The sequence below is a fragment of the Bufo gargarizans genome, chromosome 2, assembly GCF_014858855.1.
Source record: "Bufo gargarizans isolate SCDJY-AF-19 chromosome 2, ASM1485885v1, whole genome shotgun sequence".
Taxonomy (NCBI): domain Eukaryota; kingdom Metazoa; phylum Chordata; class Amphibia; order Anura; family Bufonidae; genus Bufo; species Bufo gargarizans.
The window spans coordinates 581,027,759-581,047,517 of NC_058081.1; the positions used below are offsets into that span (position 1 = coordinate 581,027,759).

Here is a 19,759-nt window from a genome sequence, read left to right on the forward strand (position 1 = left end):
AACTGATCAGGTATATCCCCACGCATTCTGAATGGAGAGCAATCCGTTCAGGACGCATCAGGATGTCTTCAGTTCAGTCATTTTGACTGATCAGGCAAAAGATAAAACCATAGCATGCTACGGTTTTATCTCCGGCGAAAAATAACAGAAGACTTGCCGGAATGCCTGATCTGGCATTTTTCCCCATAGGAAATACTATTCAAAATACCGGAATGCCGGATCCGTCCTTCCAATCTGCACATGCGCAGACCGGGAAAACTGTGAAAAAGACTGCAAGATGGATCCGTCCATCCGCATGACAAGCGGAGAGACGGATCCGTTCTTGCAATGCATTTGTGAGACGCATCCGAATGAGTCTTACAAATGCTTTCAGTCACATTCAAATCGACGGGTCCGGAGGGCAGTTCCGACAACGGAACTGCCCGCCAGATCACACTGCCGCAAGTGTGAAAATAGCCTTAGTATTACTGCATCAATAAATATTACTGGGTCTCCAAAGTTCTAGGAAGTTGGCTGCTACCAAAGATTTCATTAAATAGTAATGACACTAAAAGTGAGGCTAGATGTAGCGGCCATGGTTCAGCGGAAGCATATCTGAAAAAACATGCAATTCAGGGTTCTTGAAAGATCGCTTAGATCTGTATGTTGTTTGCTGCTAAAACTTGAGCTTTTTGAACACGGCTTTTACTTGGTCTTAGTCCAGTATTAATAGTCCAATATAAAACCATAATCAGTTCACGAGGATCATTTATCTGTTAAATTATTCTTTACCTGATAAATAAATCTCCTCTCCTGGTGATCCATGGAAAGAATTAAGACGTGCAGAGGAAACAGAACCATGAAGCATTCTGACATCTCCTGTACAGAAGATATACATATATACAGTAGGTGTTAGCTTAAAGGGGTTTGTCCTCAAGATAGGCCATCAATATCTGTTCAGCGGGGATCCCACATCCCTGACGATCCCTTGTTCTGCAGTCGCTCTGGACTCAGAAGCTGCACTGGAACTACACAGCTCTGTCCACTGCATAGAGGACAGAGTTGATTACTGCAGCGCTGTTCCAATTCCCTTCTGCAGTGTCTCTGACCAGGAGGAGCAGAGCAGAGAATGAGAGTTGTAGTGGCTCTGGCTGCAACATTTATGTGCATAAATCATAGTGGCAATTCCCACACTGATGCTTCCTAGGACTGTGCACCCTTTCTTTCCTCTGAACACACCCTGATGTTGCGGCTCCTGCCTGATGGTAGTTGGAGTGCCCTTGGTGTTATGAGTTCGGTACAGGTGCACCACAGGAGATGTAGAAGCTGTGGCCGGCTAATGGTGCTGGAGTTAGTAACCAGGTCAGCTATAGAAAATAGCCAATGGTAGTTGAAGTACATCAATGGTATCGAAACACAGTTCCAAACAATTCACAGTGCAAATCTCCCTATTATCAATGTATGGATATGAGCAATGATGGAGGTTGTAGTACTTCTTCCCTCTATCTTTCTTTATGCAGAATCTAAGGCTGGCAATAAGTTTCTTGTTAAGCCTGTCTGTAATTCCCAGCTGTGAGGTACAGGATTAAGATACAACTGGTCAGGACCTGGTCAAAATGTAGAAGGGTATATTAGCAATGTCCCTCCCACTGCAGTAAATAGCTTAATGACTGACTTCAGTGCTTGGCCATGAAGATTTTTGACCTTCCAATTTTTCCAGGACCTTCCACATGTAGCTCCTCTCTCTTCCTAAGCTAATACTTAAAAAAACACCAGGGGTGTACCTAGACCCATCACCTAGCCTCCTACAGGGGCAAGGTGAGGATAGTTAACCTGACATATACAGTTGCAAGAAAAAGTATGTGAACCCTTTGGAATTATATGGATTTCTGCACAAATTGGTCATTAAATGTGATCTGATCTTCATCTAAGTCACAACAATAGACAATCACAGTCTGCTTAAACTAATAACACACAAAGAATTAAATGTTACCATGTTTTTATTGTAAACATTCACAGTGCAGGTGGAAAAAGTATGTGAACCCCTAGACTAATGACATATCCAAGAGCTAATTGGAGTGAGGTGTCCGCCAACTGCAGTCCAATCAATGAGATGAGATTGAAGGTGTTAGTTACAGCTGCCCTGCCCTATAAAAACACACACCAGTTCTGGGTTTGCTTTTCACAAGAAGCATTGCCTGATGTGAATGATACCTCACACAAAAGAGCTCTAAGAAGACCTATGATCAAGAATTGTTGACTTGCATAAAGCTGGAAAGGGTTATAAAAGTATCTCCAAAAACCTTGCTGTTCATCAGTCCACGGTAAGGCAAATTGTCTATAAATGGAGAAAGTTCAGCACTGCTGCTACTCTCCCTAGGAGTGGCAGTCCTGTAAAGATGACTGCAAGAGCACAACGCAGACTGCTCAATGAGGTAAAGAAGAATCCTAGAGTGTCATCTAAAGACTTACAAAAGTCTCTGGCATATGCTAACATCCCGAATCTACGATACGTAAAACACTAAAACAGAATGGATTTCATGGGAGTATACCACAGAGGAAGCCACTGCTGTCAAAAAAAAAACATTGCTGCACATTTACAGTTTGCACAAGAGCACCTGGATGTTCCACAGCAGTACTGGCAAAATATTCTGTGGACAGATTAAACCAAAGGAGTTGTTTGGAAGAAACACACAACACTATGTGTGGAGAAAAAGAGGCACAGCACACCAACATCAAAACCTCATCCCAACTGTGAAGTATGGTGGTGGGGGCATCATGGTTTGGGGCTGCTTTGCTGCGTCAGGGCCTGGACGGATTGCTATCATCGAAGGAAAAATTAATTCCCAAGTTTATTAAGACATTTTGCAGGAGAACTTAAGGCCATCTGTCCACCAGCTGGAGCTCAACAGAAGATGGGTATTGCAACAGGACAACGACCCAAAGCATACAGTAGAAGTAAATCAACAACAGAATGGCTTAAACAGAAGAAAATACGCCTTCTGGAGTGGGCCAGTCAGATTCCTGACCTCAACCTGATTGAGATGCTGTGGCATGACCTCAAGAAAGCGATTCACACCAGAAATCCCAAGAATATTGCTGAACTGAAACAAATCTGTAAAGAGGAATGGTCAAGAATTACTCCTGACCGTTGTGCACGTCTGATCTGCAACTACAGGAAACGTTTGGTTGAAGTTATTGCTGCCAAAGGAGGTTCAACCAGTTATTAAATCCAAGGGTTCACATACTTTTTCCACCTCCACTGTGAATGTTACACATGGTGTGTTCAATAAAAACATGGTAACATTTAATTATTTGTGTGTTAGTTTAAGCAGACTGTGCTTGTCTATTGTTGTGACTTAGATGAAGATCAGATCACATTTTTTGTGCAAAAAATCCATATCATTCCAAAGGGTTCACATACTTTTTCTTGCAACTGTATATACAAAAGTATATGGACACAATACAATAGATGATAATAGAACCAAATAACAATGAATAATTTTGCAAGTACCCTCTTCTGGGTGTACTGCACGTCATTGAGCAGTGCTGTAGTAACCAGCTCTATCCAGAACAGAGTGAACAGAGCTGTGTAGTACTAACTTCCGGCTCCAGCGCAACTGCAGAACAGCTGATCAAATGGGTGTGGGAGTAAGACCAAGCCAATTGCATTAATTCAGCTAAAATAAAAAAAATCTAAATAGAAAATTAAATTAAAACACTCGGTTACCTCAGTGTGACTGATCTGCATGACAGCCAATGACGACATGACCACGTTTCCATAAGATCTGATGCTTTGCCCTTCCCAACCTTGGATCGGCTCTATTAATATGATGTTATTTAGTTCTTCACGGGTTCTCCCCCAAAACAGAATAGGCTGGGGGAAAAAATAAAATCACATGAATATTTAGATATTGACAAAAAAGTATAACACGCTTAAACAAGTTCTTCAGGATTTATAACATTGATGGCCTATCCTTAGAAAAGTCAGACACTATGCAAAAGCACTCTGCAAACACAGAATATATGAACTAATGCTATATTCACTCTGTAAATAAAAATTAGGTACTTAGCAAATATATTCTGATCAAAATCATTTTTGCCCATCTACCACAGCAAGGTGACCTCTTTAAATGAGAAACTCACTCTATTTGATATCTCTTCTTCTGCCAACTGGCCTCACAAGGAAAGCAGGTTCTACATACATACTTAACCTACCCCATTTGATACCTTTTCTAGTGCCATTAAACCGACAAATAATTCAAAGAGAGCAGGCTTCAGATATATATATATATATATATATATATATATATATAGATATATAAAATCAGCCTGTGAGAAAGATGGGTTTGTTAGGAGTGCATGACCAAAATGGAGACAGCCACAGCTCGAGATGCATACAGCAGAAGACAAAAGACAAAGTTAGTTTGAATGCGCAGCTGCGTGTCACCATGGCTGAGGATACAAACTCAAACTTCATTTATATAGTGGGTATAGCATTATTTCATTTATTCTGTGTTTGCACGGTGCTGTCGCATTGTGTTTAATTTTGTAATTTCATCCATGGCGACGCATACCTGAATAACTTTGTTATTTGTTACTGCCTTATGCTGAGGGAGTGGCAGTGCTCCAGATGGCGCAGCCCTGCCCAGAGTGCACTGGCATCCTAACTTGTATAAAAAAAATATATATATAACATTTCTCTGGTTTTCTCTGGTTTTCAAGCACAGATTGAGTTGAGCCTACAATTAGGCTAGTTGTCTTAATTTTTTTTAATTTGGTGGGGGTTTTTGGCCTTAGAACTAAATTTTTTGAGTCTCATTTTAAGTCTCATTTTATCGGATTCAGAGTACAGGTTTTTCTGACTAAGAGTTCCAAATCCACTGATCCCCTGCTTCCCTTCATATTGGTGCTTAGCTCTAGTGGCATCCCTTCAATGGAGGCAGACCATGCAACTGCAACGAGGGGATGGGGTGGCTGACATTGAACTCTTTCTGGTTTTCCTGAAAATAAATCACTGCATTTTCTGATGCAGCTGTCACTGGGGGAAGCTCAATGCCAAGAGATTCCAGCATATGATAATTGTATAAATTCTTATGTAGTGAGCTCCCCCTAGTGGTGGCTGCAGGCAGCCAGCTTTTGTCACAACCAGACAGCTGAGAAGCTCTGACAGAAGCCTTTCAGAACCTCCTCCTTGAGTTTTCTTTGTTTTGCATTACAGTTCCTCCTCTCGTTAGCCTCTCTCAGCTGTCATGTAGTTGGACTGATTGCATCCCTTTAAATTCCTCCCCATAATGCATTAGTGTGCGGCTTATACAACTTCCTGGAGTGTGTGTGCATGCTGATCCTATTTTCCAGCCTTCTACAAGATAAGTGCTGTACATTTATTTGTGATTTTCTGTTTGCTGGATCCCAGGTGACCCCTGACTCCCTCCGTGTCTAGTGCAGGGAGCCGGTGGTCGTGCCCCTTCACTATTGTAGGGTGTTCAGGTGGTATATAGTCGAGGTACGTGGATATGCGATCATCCACCATTGGGATTTTTGCATAGGCTGAGCAGACAGGGAGAGAGCCAGGTCTGATGCAGGGGTCTCCCTTTTGTTCCTTAGTTTTGGATCCAGTGAGTCATATATTCATTTTGCATGGTCTTGTTTCCTGTACACCTTCCGTGACAGCTTTGTAATAGAAGGGAAGCAGATTTATCAATGCATTTATGCCAGTTGTTTGGTGCAAATATATTGAGAAATACGGTTCTCAGAATATTTCCGAAGCACAATTTTTTTTCCAAAATAGAAGTCGGATAAGGTGAGTGAGATAGAAGGCATCCTTTTTTATAACTTTATTTATTTAAATTCTTCAACTTAATAAAAAAAAAATCATCAGAAATCTAGGGAATTGCACCTTGTGTTGCTTGGGAGTAATTGATGCACGTGTAGCAGGAAACTGGATGCGGCAGCAGGGGCAATATTTTCATGGGGCACTAATAGATCTGAGTATGCCAAAGCTCAGCAATTTTTTTTACAGTCCTGTAGTCCTGGATTTTAATCTGACCAAGGTCAACATGTGCTCAGAGTTTGCATATTCTCCTCTTTGTATAGGTTTCTGTCAAGTCATCTGTTTTCTTTCGACACTTCCTATGAAATTGGTGCTGATGTATACTTAAGAGATGGAATATTAGATTATAAACCCCACTGGGGACTGGAACTGATGAGAGTAATGACTATGTTTGCATAGTGCTGTTTAACATGTTGACACTATCTAAGGACTTAACGCCTTCTCACTCAGTGACATACTATGATGTCACTTAGTGTATGCTTTAACATTCAGGATTATTATAGTATAGCTCTCACTTCCAGGATAGGAGATAACTCCAATCTCTGAAATGCTGCAGTCAATAGCGAATGCAGAATCTGAGCAGTTATACATGGGGAGAGAGCTCGCTCTGTCCTCTAAATTGCATCCTACAAAAGCAATTTCAGGGTGCCAAGTAGTTTTCATGCTAGTCAGGCCATTCTGAAGGCCCTCAGGCCTGCCACATTCTGCCTATTAATACAAAATGCTTTTCAATGAGTGTCACGGCCATGGTCATGGTCGTGACTCCTGTGTCCGCATGCTGTTGCCTGCGGTTTGGGTGTTATTGTTCAGCCACAGGTGAGGGCCGCTTGTTTGTTGCCTCACTTGTGGTTGCCGCTGGCAACATGTGATTGTACTTGGCAGTATAGCAGCCGGAGCTGGTGCTAGGTTGCTTACTGTCAAGTGCATGCGTTACACCTGAGTTGTGTGTGTGTATTTATGCACTCTGAATGTCTGGTGTGCACTCTGTTTTATGTTTGGTGTGCACTCTGACATTTTCCTTTCACTGTAGCTGCCCGTGGCAACGTTTGGTTTGATGTACATGTGGTGGCAGTGTCTCGGCCTTTCGGCCGGCTCCCAGGACACGTTTGCCACACATGTCGTTGTCATCGGTAACAGCTGCAGTGAGTATTTGTGTGTATTTCCCCTTATGTGGTCTCACTACACTTCCTGGTGTTGGAAGGGTTAATTCCCTTCTGTGTGTGAACACTGGGTGTGTCTGTGTGGGTGTGACTACTTGGGCCTATAAAGCCTCAGTGAAGATCACTTGTCTATGGGGTACTTCAGCCATGGCTAGCTGGAGCATCCTCCTGTGTATTCCATCTGCCAGTGGGGGCCACCCTTGTGGTCATATGTTTATGTGATGTTTTGCTTTGTTATTTGGTGCAGCTATGTGTTCCTGTGTGTGGATGTGTGTGGATGTGTGTGTGCTGAGTTCATTTTGTATTGTGTGGACGTTAGCTTGCCAGCACAGGGATCCAGTCAGCAAGGCTGTGGCAGGTGGCTGGAACTAGTGCAGTTCACCTGCCATATCCATAGGACTGTTTGTGTTCCCCTTTTCCCTGCGGCTTGGCCAGTGAGACTCCTGTTCCTCCGTGTCCAGAAGGAACAGGTAGTCTTACCCTTCACTCCTAGTTCAGGGACCGGCGGAGGGTGAGTAGGGATCCGAGGTTCCTGAGCATGGGCCCTCCTACCTTCAAGGTCAGCTCATGCAGCTAGGAGTTAGGGTTGGATTAGGGATGCGTTAGGAGGTGACCTGCTCCCTAATTCTCTCGTCCTGGCCGAGCAGTGGTTTACATCTTCTGGCATCGCACGGCTGAGGGTTTTCCCCATCCTCAGCCGTGACAATGAGAGGTTGCTTGTATCCCAAAATTGTATCAATAAAAACTAAAGATCGCCTGCAAAAAAAGCCCTCACGCAACTCTGTTGACACTAAAATAAAAAAGTTATGGGTGTCAGAAGAATAGGATGACACAAAGCAATGGCTTTATAAAGAATGTAATAAAACATTTAAAAAATTACACATATACATTTGGTATCGCTATAATCGTACTGACCTGCATAATAAATATAACATGTCTTTTTTACCATGCAGTCAATGTTTTACCATGCAGTCAAATAATTCCTACCCCATCTCAGTTGAAGTTCCTGAGAAGCTGTGAACAGGTGATCCCTTTGCACCAGTTCACATGCGGCGCTGGACGGTGGCACTCGCTGCTTCTGTGCCGTGCTGGTGGAGTGATGGGATCCGAGGCCTAGGTGGCTCTGCCTCATGGTGGGGCCGCATTGTGGCTGCTGGATCCCATTGCCTGCTGGTGTGGAGGCGCGGTGGTCGCAGCACGGCACTGCACTATGGTTAGAGTAGGTTCCCACTTAACAACAGGCAACCTTGTTGCGGTAAGTGGGCCTATGCTCTTTGATAAAACTGTATACTAATGCCTCTTTTAGTGCACAGCAAATGTTTGATACTTGTGCTGTATAGCCATGTTTTATCAACAGAAATGCTGCAAAATACGTACAGTAGTCATAAGTAGGGATGAGCGAACTCGAACTGTATAGTTCGGGTTCGTACCGAATTTTGGGGTGTCCGTGACACGGACCCGAACATTTTCGTAAAAGTCCGGGTTCGGGTTCGGTGTTCGTCGCTTTCTTCGCGCTTTTGTGACGCTTTCTTGGCGCTTTTTGAAAGGCTGCAAAGCAGCCAATCAACAAGCGTCATACTACTTGCCCCAAGAGGCCATCACAGCCATGCCTACTATTGGCATGGCTGTGATTGGCCAGAGCACCATGTGACCCAGCCTCTATTTAAGCTGGAGTCACATAGCGCCGCCCGTCACTCTGCTCTGATTAGCGTAGGGAGAGGTTGCGGCTGCGACAGTAGGGCGAGATTAGGCAGATTAACTCCTCCAAAGGACTTGATTAACTGATCGATCTGCAGCTGTGGATCATTGAGCTGCTGATCCTCAATTGCTCACTGTTTTTAGGCTGCACAGACCGTTTGTCAGTCTCATTTTTCTGGGGTGATCGGCGGCCATTTTGTGTCTTGTGGTGCGCCAGCACAAGCTGCGACCAAGTGCATTTAACCCTCAATGGTGTGGTTGTTTTTTGGCTAAAGCCTACATCAGGGTGAAGCTGTCACACCAAGTGCATTTAACCAGCAATAGTCTGTTCATTTTTTGGCCATATACAAAATCAGGGGCAAGCTGCGCCTGTCACCAAGTGCATTTAACCCTCAATGGTGTGGTTGTTTTTTGGCTAAAGCCTACATCAGGGTGAAGCTGTCACACCAAGTGCATTTAACCAGCAATAGTCTGTTCATTTTTTGGCCATATACAAAATCAGGGGCAAGCTGCGCCTGTCACCAAGTGCATTTAACCCTCAATGGTGTGGTTGTTTTTTGGCTAAAGCCTACATCAGGGTGAAGCTGTCACACCAAGTGCATTTAACCAGCAATAGTCTGTTCATTTTTTGGCCATATACAAAATCAGGGGCAAGCTGCGCCTGTCACCAAGTGCATTTAACCCTCAATGGTGTGGTTGTTTTTTGGCTAAAGCCTACATCAGGGTGAAGCTGTCACACCAAGTGCATTTAACCAGCAATAGTCTGTTCATTTTTTGGCCATATCCCAGTCTAATTCTGTCACTAAATCCATACCGGTCACCCAGCGCCTAAATACTAGGCCTCAAATTTATATCCAGCTAAATCTGTCCCTAGTGCTGTAGCTGGGCGAGTTATTTAGTGTCCGTTCAAGCACATTTCTTGTTCTGGGTTGAAATACAATTCCCAATTTAGCAATTTCATAATTTAGTGGTTCCTGCTATATCAGAGCTATTTGAAATCTATCCCAAAAAGGGTATATAATATTGAAGGTGCACATTGGGTCATTCAGAATAACTTCACACACACCCGCTACTGTGTATTTCCAAGTCTAATTCTGTCACTAAATCCATACCTGTCACCCAGCGCCTAAATACTAGGCCTCAAATTTAAATCCCTCTAAATCTCTCGTTACCCACCGCTGTACTGTTGTTGCTGGGCAAGATATTTAGTGTCCGTCAAAGCACATTTTTTGTTCTGGGTTGAAGTACAATTCCCAATTTAGCAATTTCATAATTTAGTGGTTTCTGCTATATCAGAGCTATTTGAAATCTATCCCTAAAAGGGTATATAATATTGAAGGTGCACATAGGGTCATTCAGAATAACTTCACACACACCGCTACTGTGCATTTCCAAGTCTAATTCTGTCACTAAATCCATACCGGTGACCCAGCGCCTAAATACTAGGCCTCAAATTTAAATCCCTCTAAATCTCTCGTTACCCACCGCTGTACTGTTGTTGCTGGGCAAGATATTTAGTGTCCGTCAAAGCACATTTTTTGTTCTGGGTTGAAGTACAATTCCCAATTTAGCAATTTCATAATTTAGTGGTTTCTGCTATATCAGAGCTATTTGAAATCTATCCCTAAAAGGGTATATAATATTGAAGGTGCACATAGGGTCATTCAGAATAACTTCACACACACCGCTTCTGTGCATTTCCAAGTCTAATTCTGTCACTAAATCCATACCGGTGACCCAGCGCCTAAATACTAGGCCTCAAATTTAAATCCCTCTAAATCTCTCGTTACCCACCGCTGTACTGTTGTTGCTGGGCAAGATATTTAGTGTCCGTCAAAGCACATTTTTTGTTCTGGGTTGAAGTACAATTCCCAATTTAGCAATTTCATAATTTAGTGGTTTCTGCTATATCAGAGCTATTTGAAATCTATCCCTAAAAGGGTATATAATATTGAAGGTGCACATAGGGTCATTCAGAATAACTTCACACACACCGCTACTGTGTATTTCCAAGTCTAATTCTGTCACTAAACCCATACCTGTCACCCAGCGCCTAAATACTAGGCCTCAAATTTAAATCCCTCTAAATCTCTCGTTACCCACCGCTGTACTGTTGTTGCTGGGCAAGATATTTAGTGTCCGTCAAAGCACATTTTTTGTTCTGGGTTGAAGTACAATTCCCAATTTAGCAATTTCATAATTTAGTGGTTTCTGCTATATCAGAGCTATTTGAAATCTATCCCTAAAAGGGTATATAATATTGAAGGTGCACATAGGGTCATTCAGAATAACTTCACACACACGCTTCTGTGCATTTCCAAGTCTAATTCTGTCACTAAATCCATACCGGTGACCCAGCGCCTAAATACTAGGCCTCAAATTTAAATCCCTCTAAATCTCTCGTTACCCACCGCTGTACTGTTGTTGCTGGGCAAGATATTTAGTGTCCGTCAAAGCACATTTTTTGTTCTGGGTTGAAGTACAATTCCCAATTTAGCAATTTCATAATTTAGTGGTTTCTGCTATATCAGAGCTATTTGAAATCTATCCCTAAAAGGGTATATAATATTGAAGGTGCACATAGGGTCATTCAGAATAACTTCACACACACGCTTCTGTGCATTTCCAAGTCTAATTCTGTCACTAAATCCATACCGGTGACCCAGCGCCTAAATACTAGGCCTCAAATTTAAATCCCTCTAAATCTCTCGTTACCCACCGCTGTACTGTTGTTGCTGGGCAAGATATTTAGTGTCCGTCAAAGCACATTTTTTGTTCTGGGTTGAAGTACAATTCCCAATTTAGCAATTTCATAATTTAGTGGTTTCTGCTATATCAGAGCTATTTGAAATCTATCCCTAAAAGGGTATATAATATTGAAGGTGCACATAGGGTCATTCAGAATAACTTCACACACACGCTTCTGTGCATTTCCAAGTCTAATTCTGTCACTAAATCCATACCGGTGACCCAGCGCCTAAATACTAGGCCTCAAATTTAAATCCCTCTAAATCTCTCGTTACCCACCGCTGTACTGTTGTTGCTGGGCAAGATATTTAGTGTCCGTCAAAGCACATTTTTTGTTCTGGGTTGAAGTACAATTCCCAATTTAGCAATTTCATAATTTAGTGGTTTCTGCTATATCAGAGCTATTTGAAATCTATCCCTAAAAGGGTATATAATATTGAAGGTGCACATAGGGTCATTCAGAATAACTTCACACACACGCTTCTGTGCATTTCCAAGTCTAATTCTGTCACTAAATCCATACCGGTGACCCAGCGCCTAAATACTAGGCCTCAAATTTAAATCCCTCTAAATCTCTCGTTACCCACCGCTGTACTGTTGTTGCTGGGCAAGATATTTAGTGTCCGTCAAAGCACATTTTTTGTTCTGGGTTGAAGTACAATTCCCAATTTAGCAATTTCATAATTTAGTGGTTTCTGCTATATCAGAGCTATTTGAAATCTATCCCTAAAAGGGTATATAATATTGAAGGTGCACATAGGGTCATTCAGAATAACTTCACACACACCGCTTACTGTGCTATTTCCAAGTCTAATTCTGTCACTAAATCCATACCTGTGCACCCAGCGCCTAAATACTAGGCCTCAAATTTAAATCCCTCTAAATCTCTCGTTACCCACCGCTGTACTGTTGTTGCTGGGCAAGATATTTAGTGTCCGTCAAAGCACATTTTTTGTTCTGGGTTGAAGTACAATTCCCAATTTAGCAATTTCATAATTTAGTGGTTTCTGCTATATCAGAGCTATTTGAAATCTATCCCTAAAAGGGTATATAATATTGAAGGTGCACATAGGGTCATTCAGAATAACTTCACACACACGCTTCTGTGCATTTCCAAGTCTAATTCTGTCACTAAATCCATACCGGTGACCCAGCGCCTAAATACTAGGCCTCAAATTTAAATCCCTCTAAATCTCTCGTTACCCACCGCTGTACTGTTGTTGCTGGGCAAGATATTTAGTGTCCGTCAAAGCACATTTTTTGTTCTGGGTTGAAGTACAATTCCCAATTTAGCAATTTCATAATTTAGTGGTTTCTGCTATATCAGAGCTATTTGAAATCTATCCCTAAAAGGGTATATAATATTGAAGGTGCACATAGGGTCATTCAGAATAACTTCACACACACGCTTCTGTGCATTTCCAAGTCTAATTCTGTCACTAAATCCATACCGGTGACCCAGCGCCTAAATACTAGGCCTCAAATTTAAATCCCTCTAAATCTCTCGTTACCCACCGCTGTACTGTTGTTGCTGGGCAAGATATTTAGTGTCCGTCAAAGCACATTTTTTGTTCTGGGTTGAAGTACAATTCCCAATTTAGCAATTTCATAATTTAGTGGTTTCTGCTATATCAGAGCTATTTGAAATCTATCCCTAAAAGGGTATATAATATTGAAGGTGCACATAGGGTCATTCAGAATAACTTCACACACACCGCTACTGTGCATTTCCAAGTCTAATTCTGTCACTAAATCCATACCGGTGACCCAGCGCCTAAATACTAGGCCTCAAATTTAAATCCCTCTAAATCTCTCGTTACCCACCGCTGTACTGTTGTTGCTGGGCAAGATATTTAGTGTCCGTCAAAGCACATTTTTTGTTCTGGGTTGAAGTACAATTCCCAATTTAGCAATTTCATAATTTAGTGGTTTCTGCTATATCAGAGCTATTTGAAATCTATCCCTAAAAGGGTATATAATATTGAAGGTGCACATAGGGTCATTCAGAATAACTTCACACACACGCTTCTGTGCATTTCCAAGTCTAATTCTGTCACTAAATCCATACCGGTGACCCAGCGCCTAAATACTAGGCCTCAAATTTAAATCCCTCTAAATCTCTCGTTACCCACCGCTGTACTGTTGTTGCTGGGCAAGATATTTAGTGTCCGTCAAAGCACATTTTTTGTTCTGGGTTGAAGTACAATTCCCAATTTAGCAATTTCATAATTTAGTGGTTCCTGCTATATCAGAGCTATTTGAAATCTATCCCTAAAAGGGTATATAATATTGAAGGTGCACATTGGGTCATTCAGAATAACTTCACACACACCCGCTACTGTGTATTTCCAAGTCTAATTCTGTCACTAAACCCATACCTGTCACCCAGCGCCTAAATACTAGGCCTCAAATTTAAATCCCTCTAAATCTCTCGTTACCGCTGTACTGTTGTAGCTGGGAAAGTTATTTAGTGCCCGTCAAAGCACATTTTTTGTTCTGGGTTGAAGTACAATTCCCAATTTAGCAATTTCATAATTTAGTGGTTCCTGCTATATCAGAGCTATTTGAAATCTATCCCAAAAGGGTATATAATATTCAAGGTGCACATTGGGTCATTCAGAATAACTTCACACACACGCTTCTGTGCATTTCCAAGTCTAATTCTGTCACTAAATCCATACCGGTCACCCAGCGCCTAAATACTAGGCCTCAAATTTATATCCCGCTGAATTTGAATACAATACATTGGGCCAAATAATATATTTGTTGTTGTGGTGAACCATAACAATGAGAAAAACATCTAGTAAGGGACGCGGACGTGGACATGGTCGTGGTGGTGTTAGTGGACCCTCTGGTGCTGGGAGAGGACGTGGCCGTTCTGCCACATCCACACGTCCTAGTGTACCAACTACCTCAGGTCCCAGTAGCCGCCAGAATTTACAGCGATATATGGTGGGGCCCAATGCCGTTCTAAGGATGGTAAGGCCTGAGCAGGTACAGGCATTAGTCAATTGGGTGGCCGACAGTGGATCCAGCACGTTCACATTATCTCCCACCCAGTCTTCTGCAGAAAGCGCACAGATGGCGCCTGAAAACCAACCCCATCAGTCTGTCACATCACCCCCATGCATACCAGGGAAACTGTCTCAGCCTCAAGTTATGCAGCAGTCTCTTATGCTGTTTGAAGACTCCGCTGGCAGGGTTTCCCAAGGGCATCCACCTAGCCCTTCCCCAGCGGTGAAAGACATAGAATGCACTGACGCACAACCACTTATGTTTCCTGATGATGAGGACATGGGAATACCACCTCAGCATGTCTCTGATGATGACGAAACACAGGTGCCAACTGCTGCGTCTTTCTGCAGTGTGCAGACTGAACAGGAGGTCAGGGATCAAGACTGGGTGGAAGACGATGCAGGGGACGATGAGGTCCTAGACCCCACATGGAATGAAGGTCGTGCCACTGACTTTCACAGTTCGGAGGAAGAGGCAGTGGTGAGACCGAGCCAACAGCGTAGCAAAAGAGGGAGCAGTGGGCAAAAGCAGAACACCCGCCGCCAAGAGACTCCGCCTGCTACTGACCGCCGCCATCTGGGACCGAGCACCCCAAAGGCAGCTTCAAGGAGTTCCCTGGCATGGCACTTCTTCAAACAATGTGCTGACGACAAGACCCGAGTGGTTTGCACGCTGTGCCATCAGAGCCTGAAGCGAGGCATTAACGTTCTGAACCTGAGCACAACCTGCATGACCAGGCACCTGCATGCAAAGCATGAACTGCAGTGGAGTAAACACCTTAAAACCAAGGAAGTCACTCAGGCTCCCCCTGCTACCTCTTCTGCTGCTGCCGCCTCGGCCTATTCTGCTGCTGCCGCCTCGGCCTCTTCCTCCGCCTCTGGAGGAACGTTGGCACCTGCCGCCCAGCAAACAGGGGATGTACCACCAACACCACCACCACCACCTCCGTCACCAAGCGTCTCAACCATGTCACACGCCAGCGTTCAGCTCTCCATCTCACAAACATTTGATAGAAAGCGTAAATTCCCACCTAGCCACCCTCGATCCCTGGCCCTGAATGCCAGCATTTCTAAACTACTGGCCTATGAAATGCTGTCATTTAGGCTGGTGGACACAGACAGCTTCAAACAGCTCATGTCGCTTGCTGTCCCACAGTATGTTGTTCCCAGCCGGCACTACTTCTCCAAGAGAGCCGTGCCTTCCCTGCACAACCAAGTATCCGATAAAATCAAGTGTGCACTGCGCAACGCCATCTGTAGCAAGGTCCACCTAACCACAGATACGTGGACCAGTAAGCACGGCCAGGGACGCTATATCTCCCTAACTGCACACTGGGTAAATGTAGTGGCAGCTGGGCCCCAGGCGGAGAGCTGTTTGGCGCACGTCCTGCCGCCGCCAAGGATCGCAGGGCAACATTCTTTGCCTCCTGTTGCCACCTCCTCCTTCTCGGCTTCCTCCTCCTCTTCTTCCACCTGCTCATCCAGTCAGCCACACACCTTCACCACCAACTTCAGCACAGCCCGGGGTAAACGTCAGCAGGCCATTCTGAAACTCATATGTTTGGGGGACAGGCCCCACACCGCACAGGAGTTGTGGCGGGGTATTGAACAACAGACCGACGAGTGGTTGCTGCCGGTGAGCCTCAAGCCCGGCCTGGTGGTGTGTGATAATGGGCGAAATCTCGTTGCAGCTCTGGGACTAGCCAATTTGACGCACATCCCTTGCTTGGCGCATGTGCTGAATTTGGTGGTGCAGAAGTTCATTCACAACTACCCCGACATGTCAGAGCTGCTGCATAAAGTGCGGGCCGTCTGTTCGCGCTTCCGGCGTTCACATCCTGCCGCTGCTCGCCTGTCTGCGCTACAGCGTAACTTCGGCCTTCCCGCTCACCGCCTCATATGCGACGTGCCCACCAGGTGGAACTCCACCTTGCACATGCTGGACAGACTGTGCGAGCAGCAGCAGGCCATAGTGGAGTTTCAGCTGCAGCACGCACGGGTCAGTCGCACTACAGAACAGCACCACTTCACCACCAATGACTGGGCCTCCATGCGAGACCTGTGTGCCCTGTTGCGCTGTTTCGAGTACTCCACCAACATGGCCAGTGGCGATGACACCGTTATCAGCGTTACAATACCACTTCTATGTCTCCTTGAGAAAACACTTAGGGCGATGATGGAACAGGAGGTGGCCCAGGAGGAGGAGGAGGAGGATGAGGAAGAGGGGTCATTTTTAGCACTTTCAGGCCAGTCTCTTCGAAGTGACTCAGAGGGAGGTTTTTTGCAACAGCAGAGGCCAGGTACAAATGTGGCCAGCCAGGGCCCACTACTGGAGGACGAGGAGGACGAGGATGAGGAGGAGGTGGAGGAGGATGAGGATGAAGCATGGTCACAGCGGGGTGGCACCCAACGCAGCTCGGGTCCATCACTGGTGCGTGGCTGGGGGGAAAGGCAGGACGATGACGATACGCCTCCCACAGAGGACAGCTTGTCCTTACCCCTGGGCAGCCTGGCACACATGAGCGACTACATGCTGCAGTGCCTGCGCAACGACAGCAGAGTTGCCCACATTTTAACCTGTGCGGACTACTGGGTTGCCACCCTGCTGGATCCACGCTACAAAGACAATGTGCCCACCTTACTTCCTGCACTGGAGCGTGATAGGAAGATGCGCGAGTACAAGCGCACGTTGGTAGACGCGCTACTGAGAGCATTCCCAAATGTCACAGGGGAACAAGTGGAAGCCCAAGGCCAAGGCAGAGGAGGAGCAAGAGGTCGCCAAGGCAGCTGTGTCACGGCCAGCTCCTCTGAGGGCAGGGTTAGCATGGCAGAGATGTGGAAAACTTTTGTCAACACGCCACAGCTAACTGCACCACCACCTGATACGCAACGTGTTAGCAGGAGGCAACATTTCACTAACATGGTGGAACAGTACGTGTGCACACCCCTCCACGTACTGACTGATGGTTCGGCCCCATTCAACTTCTGGGTCTCTAAATTGTCCACGTGGCCAGAGCTAGCCTTTTATGCCTTGGAGGTGCTGGCCTGCCCGGCAGCCAGCGTTTTGTCTGAACGTGTATTCAGCACGGCAGGGGGCGTCATTACAGACAAACGCAGCCGCCTGTCTACAGCCAATGTGGACAAGCTGACGTTCATAAAAATGAACCAGGCATGGATCCCACAGGACCTGTCCGTCCCTTGTCCAGATTAGACATTAACTACCTCCCCATAACCATATATTATTGGACTCCAGGGCACTTCCTCATTCAATCCTATTTTTATTTTCATTTTACCATTATATTGCGATGCTACCCAAAGTTGAATGAACCTCTCCTCTGCCTGTGTGCTAGGCCTAAATATATGCCAATGGACTGTTGCAGTGGTGGCTGACATGAAGCCTGATTCTCTGCTATGACATGCAGACTAATTCTCTGCTGACATGAAGCCAGATTGTCTGTTACGGGACCTCTCTCCTCTGCCTGGGTGCTGGGCCTAAATTTATGACAATGGACTGTTGCAGTGGTGGCTGACGTGAAGCCTGATTCTCTGCTATGACATGCAGACTGATTCTCTGCTGACATGAAGCCAGATCGTCTGTTACGGGACCTCTCTGCTCTGCCTGTGTGCTAGGCCTAAATATATGCCAATGGACTGTTGCAGTGGTGGGTGACGTGAAGCCTCATTCTCTGCTATGACATGCAGACTGATTCTCTGCTGACATGAAGCCAGATTGTCTGTTACGGGACCTCTCTGCTCTGCCTGTGTGCTAGGCCTAAATATATGCCAATGGACTGTTGCAGTGGTGGGTGACGTGAAGCCTCATTCTCTGCTATGACATGCAGACTGATTCTCTGCTGTCATGAAGCCAGATTGTCTGTTACGGGACCTCTCTGCTCTGCCTGTGTGCTAGGCCTAAATATATGCCAATGGACTGTTGCAGTGGTGGCTGACGTGAAGCCTCATTCTCTGCTATGACATGCAGACTGATTCTCTGCTGACATGAAGCCAGATTCTCTGTTACGGGACCTCTCTCCTCTGCCTGTGTGTGTGCTGGGCCTAAATATATGCCAATGGACTGTTGCAGTGGTGGCTGACGTGAAGCCTCATTCTCTGCTATGACATGCAGACTGATTCTCTGCTGACATGAAGCCAGATTCTCTGTTACGGGACCTCTCTCCTCTGCCTGTGTGTGTGCTGGGCCTAAATATATGCCAATGGACTGTTGCAGTGGTGGCTGACGTGAAGCCTCATTCTCTGCTATGACATGCAGACTGATTCTCTGCTGACATGAAGCCAGATTCTCTGTTACGGGACCTCTCTCCTCTGCCTGTGTGTGTGCTGGGCCTAAATATATGCCAATGGACTGTTGCAGTGGTGGCTGACGTGAAGCCTCATTCTCTGCTATGACATGCAGACTGATTCTCTGCTGACATGAAGCCAGATTCTCTGTTACGGGACCTCTCTCCTCTGCCTGTGTGCTAGGCCTAAATATATGCCAATGGACTGTTGCAGTGGTGGCTGACGTGAAGCCTCATTCTCTGCTATGACATGCAGACTAATTCTCTGCTGACATGAAGACAGATTCTCTGTTACGGGACCTCTCTCCTCTGCCTGGGTGCCGGGGCCTAAATATCTGAGAATGGACTGTTCCAGTGGTGGGTGACGGGAAGCCAGATTCTCTGCTATGGAACCTCTCTCCAATTGATTTTGGTTAATTTTTATTTATTTAATTTTTATTTTAATTAATTTCCCTATCCACATTTGTTTGCAGGGGATTTACCTACATGTTGCTGCCTTTTGCAGCCCTCTAGCCCTTTCCTGGGCTGTTTTACAGCCGTTTTAGTGCCGAAAAGTTCGGGTCCCCATTGACTTCAATGGGGTTCGGGTTCGGGACGAAGTTCGGATCGGGTTCGGATCCCGAACCCGAACATTTCCGGGATGTTCGGCCGAACTTCTCGAACCCGAACATCCAGGTGTTCGCTCAACTCTAGTCATAAGTATAGGAATGAGGATGTGCGATTCAGATTCTCTCTACATTATACGAATTAATAACGATCTACTGCTGGCAAACTACGAGTCCTTAAGAGATGAAATTATCGATCGCTCCTCCCCATACTCTGGAGGAGATCGCTGTATGCAGCAGTGGGATTCAAATTTTTAACAACAGGTTCCCTACTCAACAGTGGACACGCAGCATCACGACACATGTTTACATATACATACAGCATATAAGTCTAACACACGTACACATAAATACATAAATACACCATATAATGTAAACACTACACACACATACCACCCAATTAAGGAGCTAAACTATCAGCAGC

General features: G+C 45.0%; 1 protein-coding gene across 1 annotated transcript in view; it reads right to left on the bottom strand.

Annotated features, from left to right (window-relative positions):
* LOC122926752 (probable pleckstrin homology domain-containing family N member 1) overlaps window positions 1-19,759 on the bottom strand; it is a 71,909-nt gene that overhangs the window by 9,825 nt on the left and 42,325 nt on the right. Inside the window, exons 4-5 of the mRNA XM_044278230.1 lie at window positions 3,710-3,856; window positions 772-858 (exon numbers count right to left, since the gene is read on the bottom strand). Coding sequence (XP_044134165.1) covers window positions 772-858; window positions 3,710-3,856 — 234 coding nt within the window. The remainder of the gene's footprint in view (window positions 1-771; window positions 859-3,709; window positions 3,857-19,759) is intronic.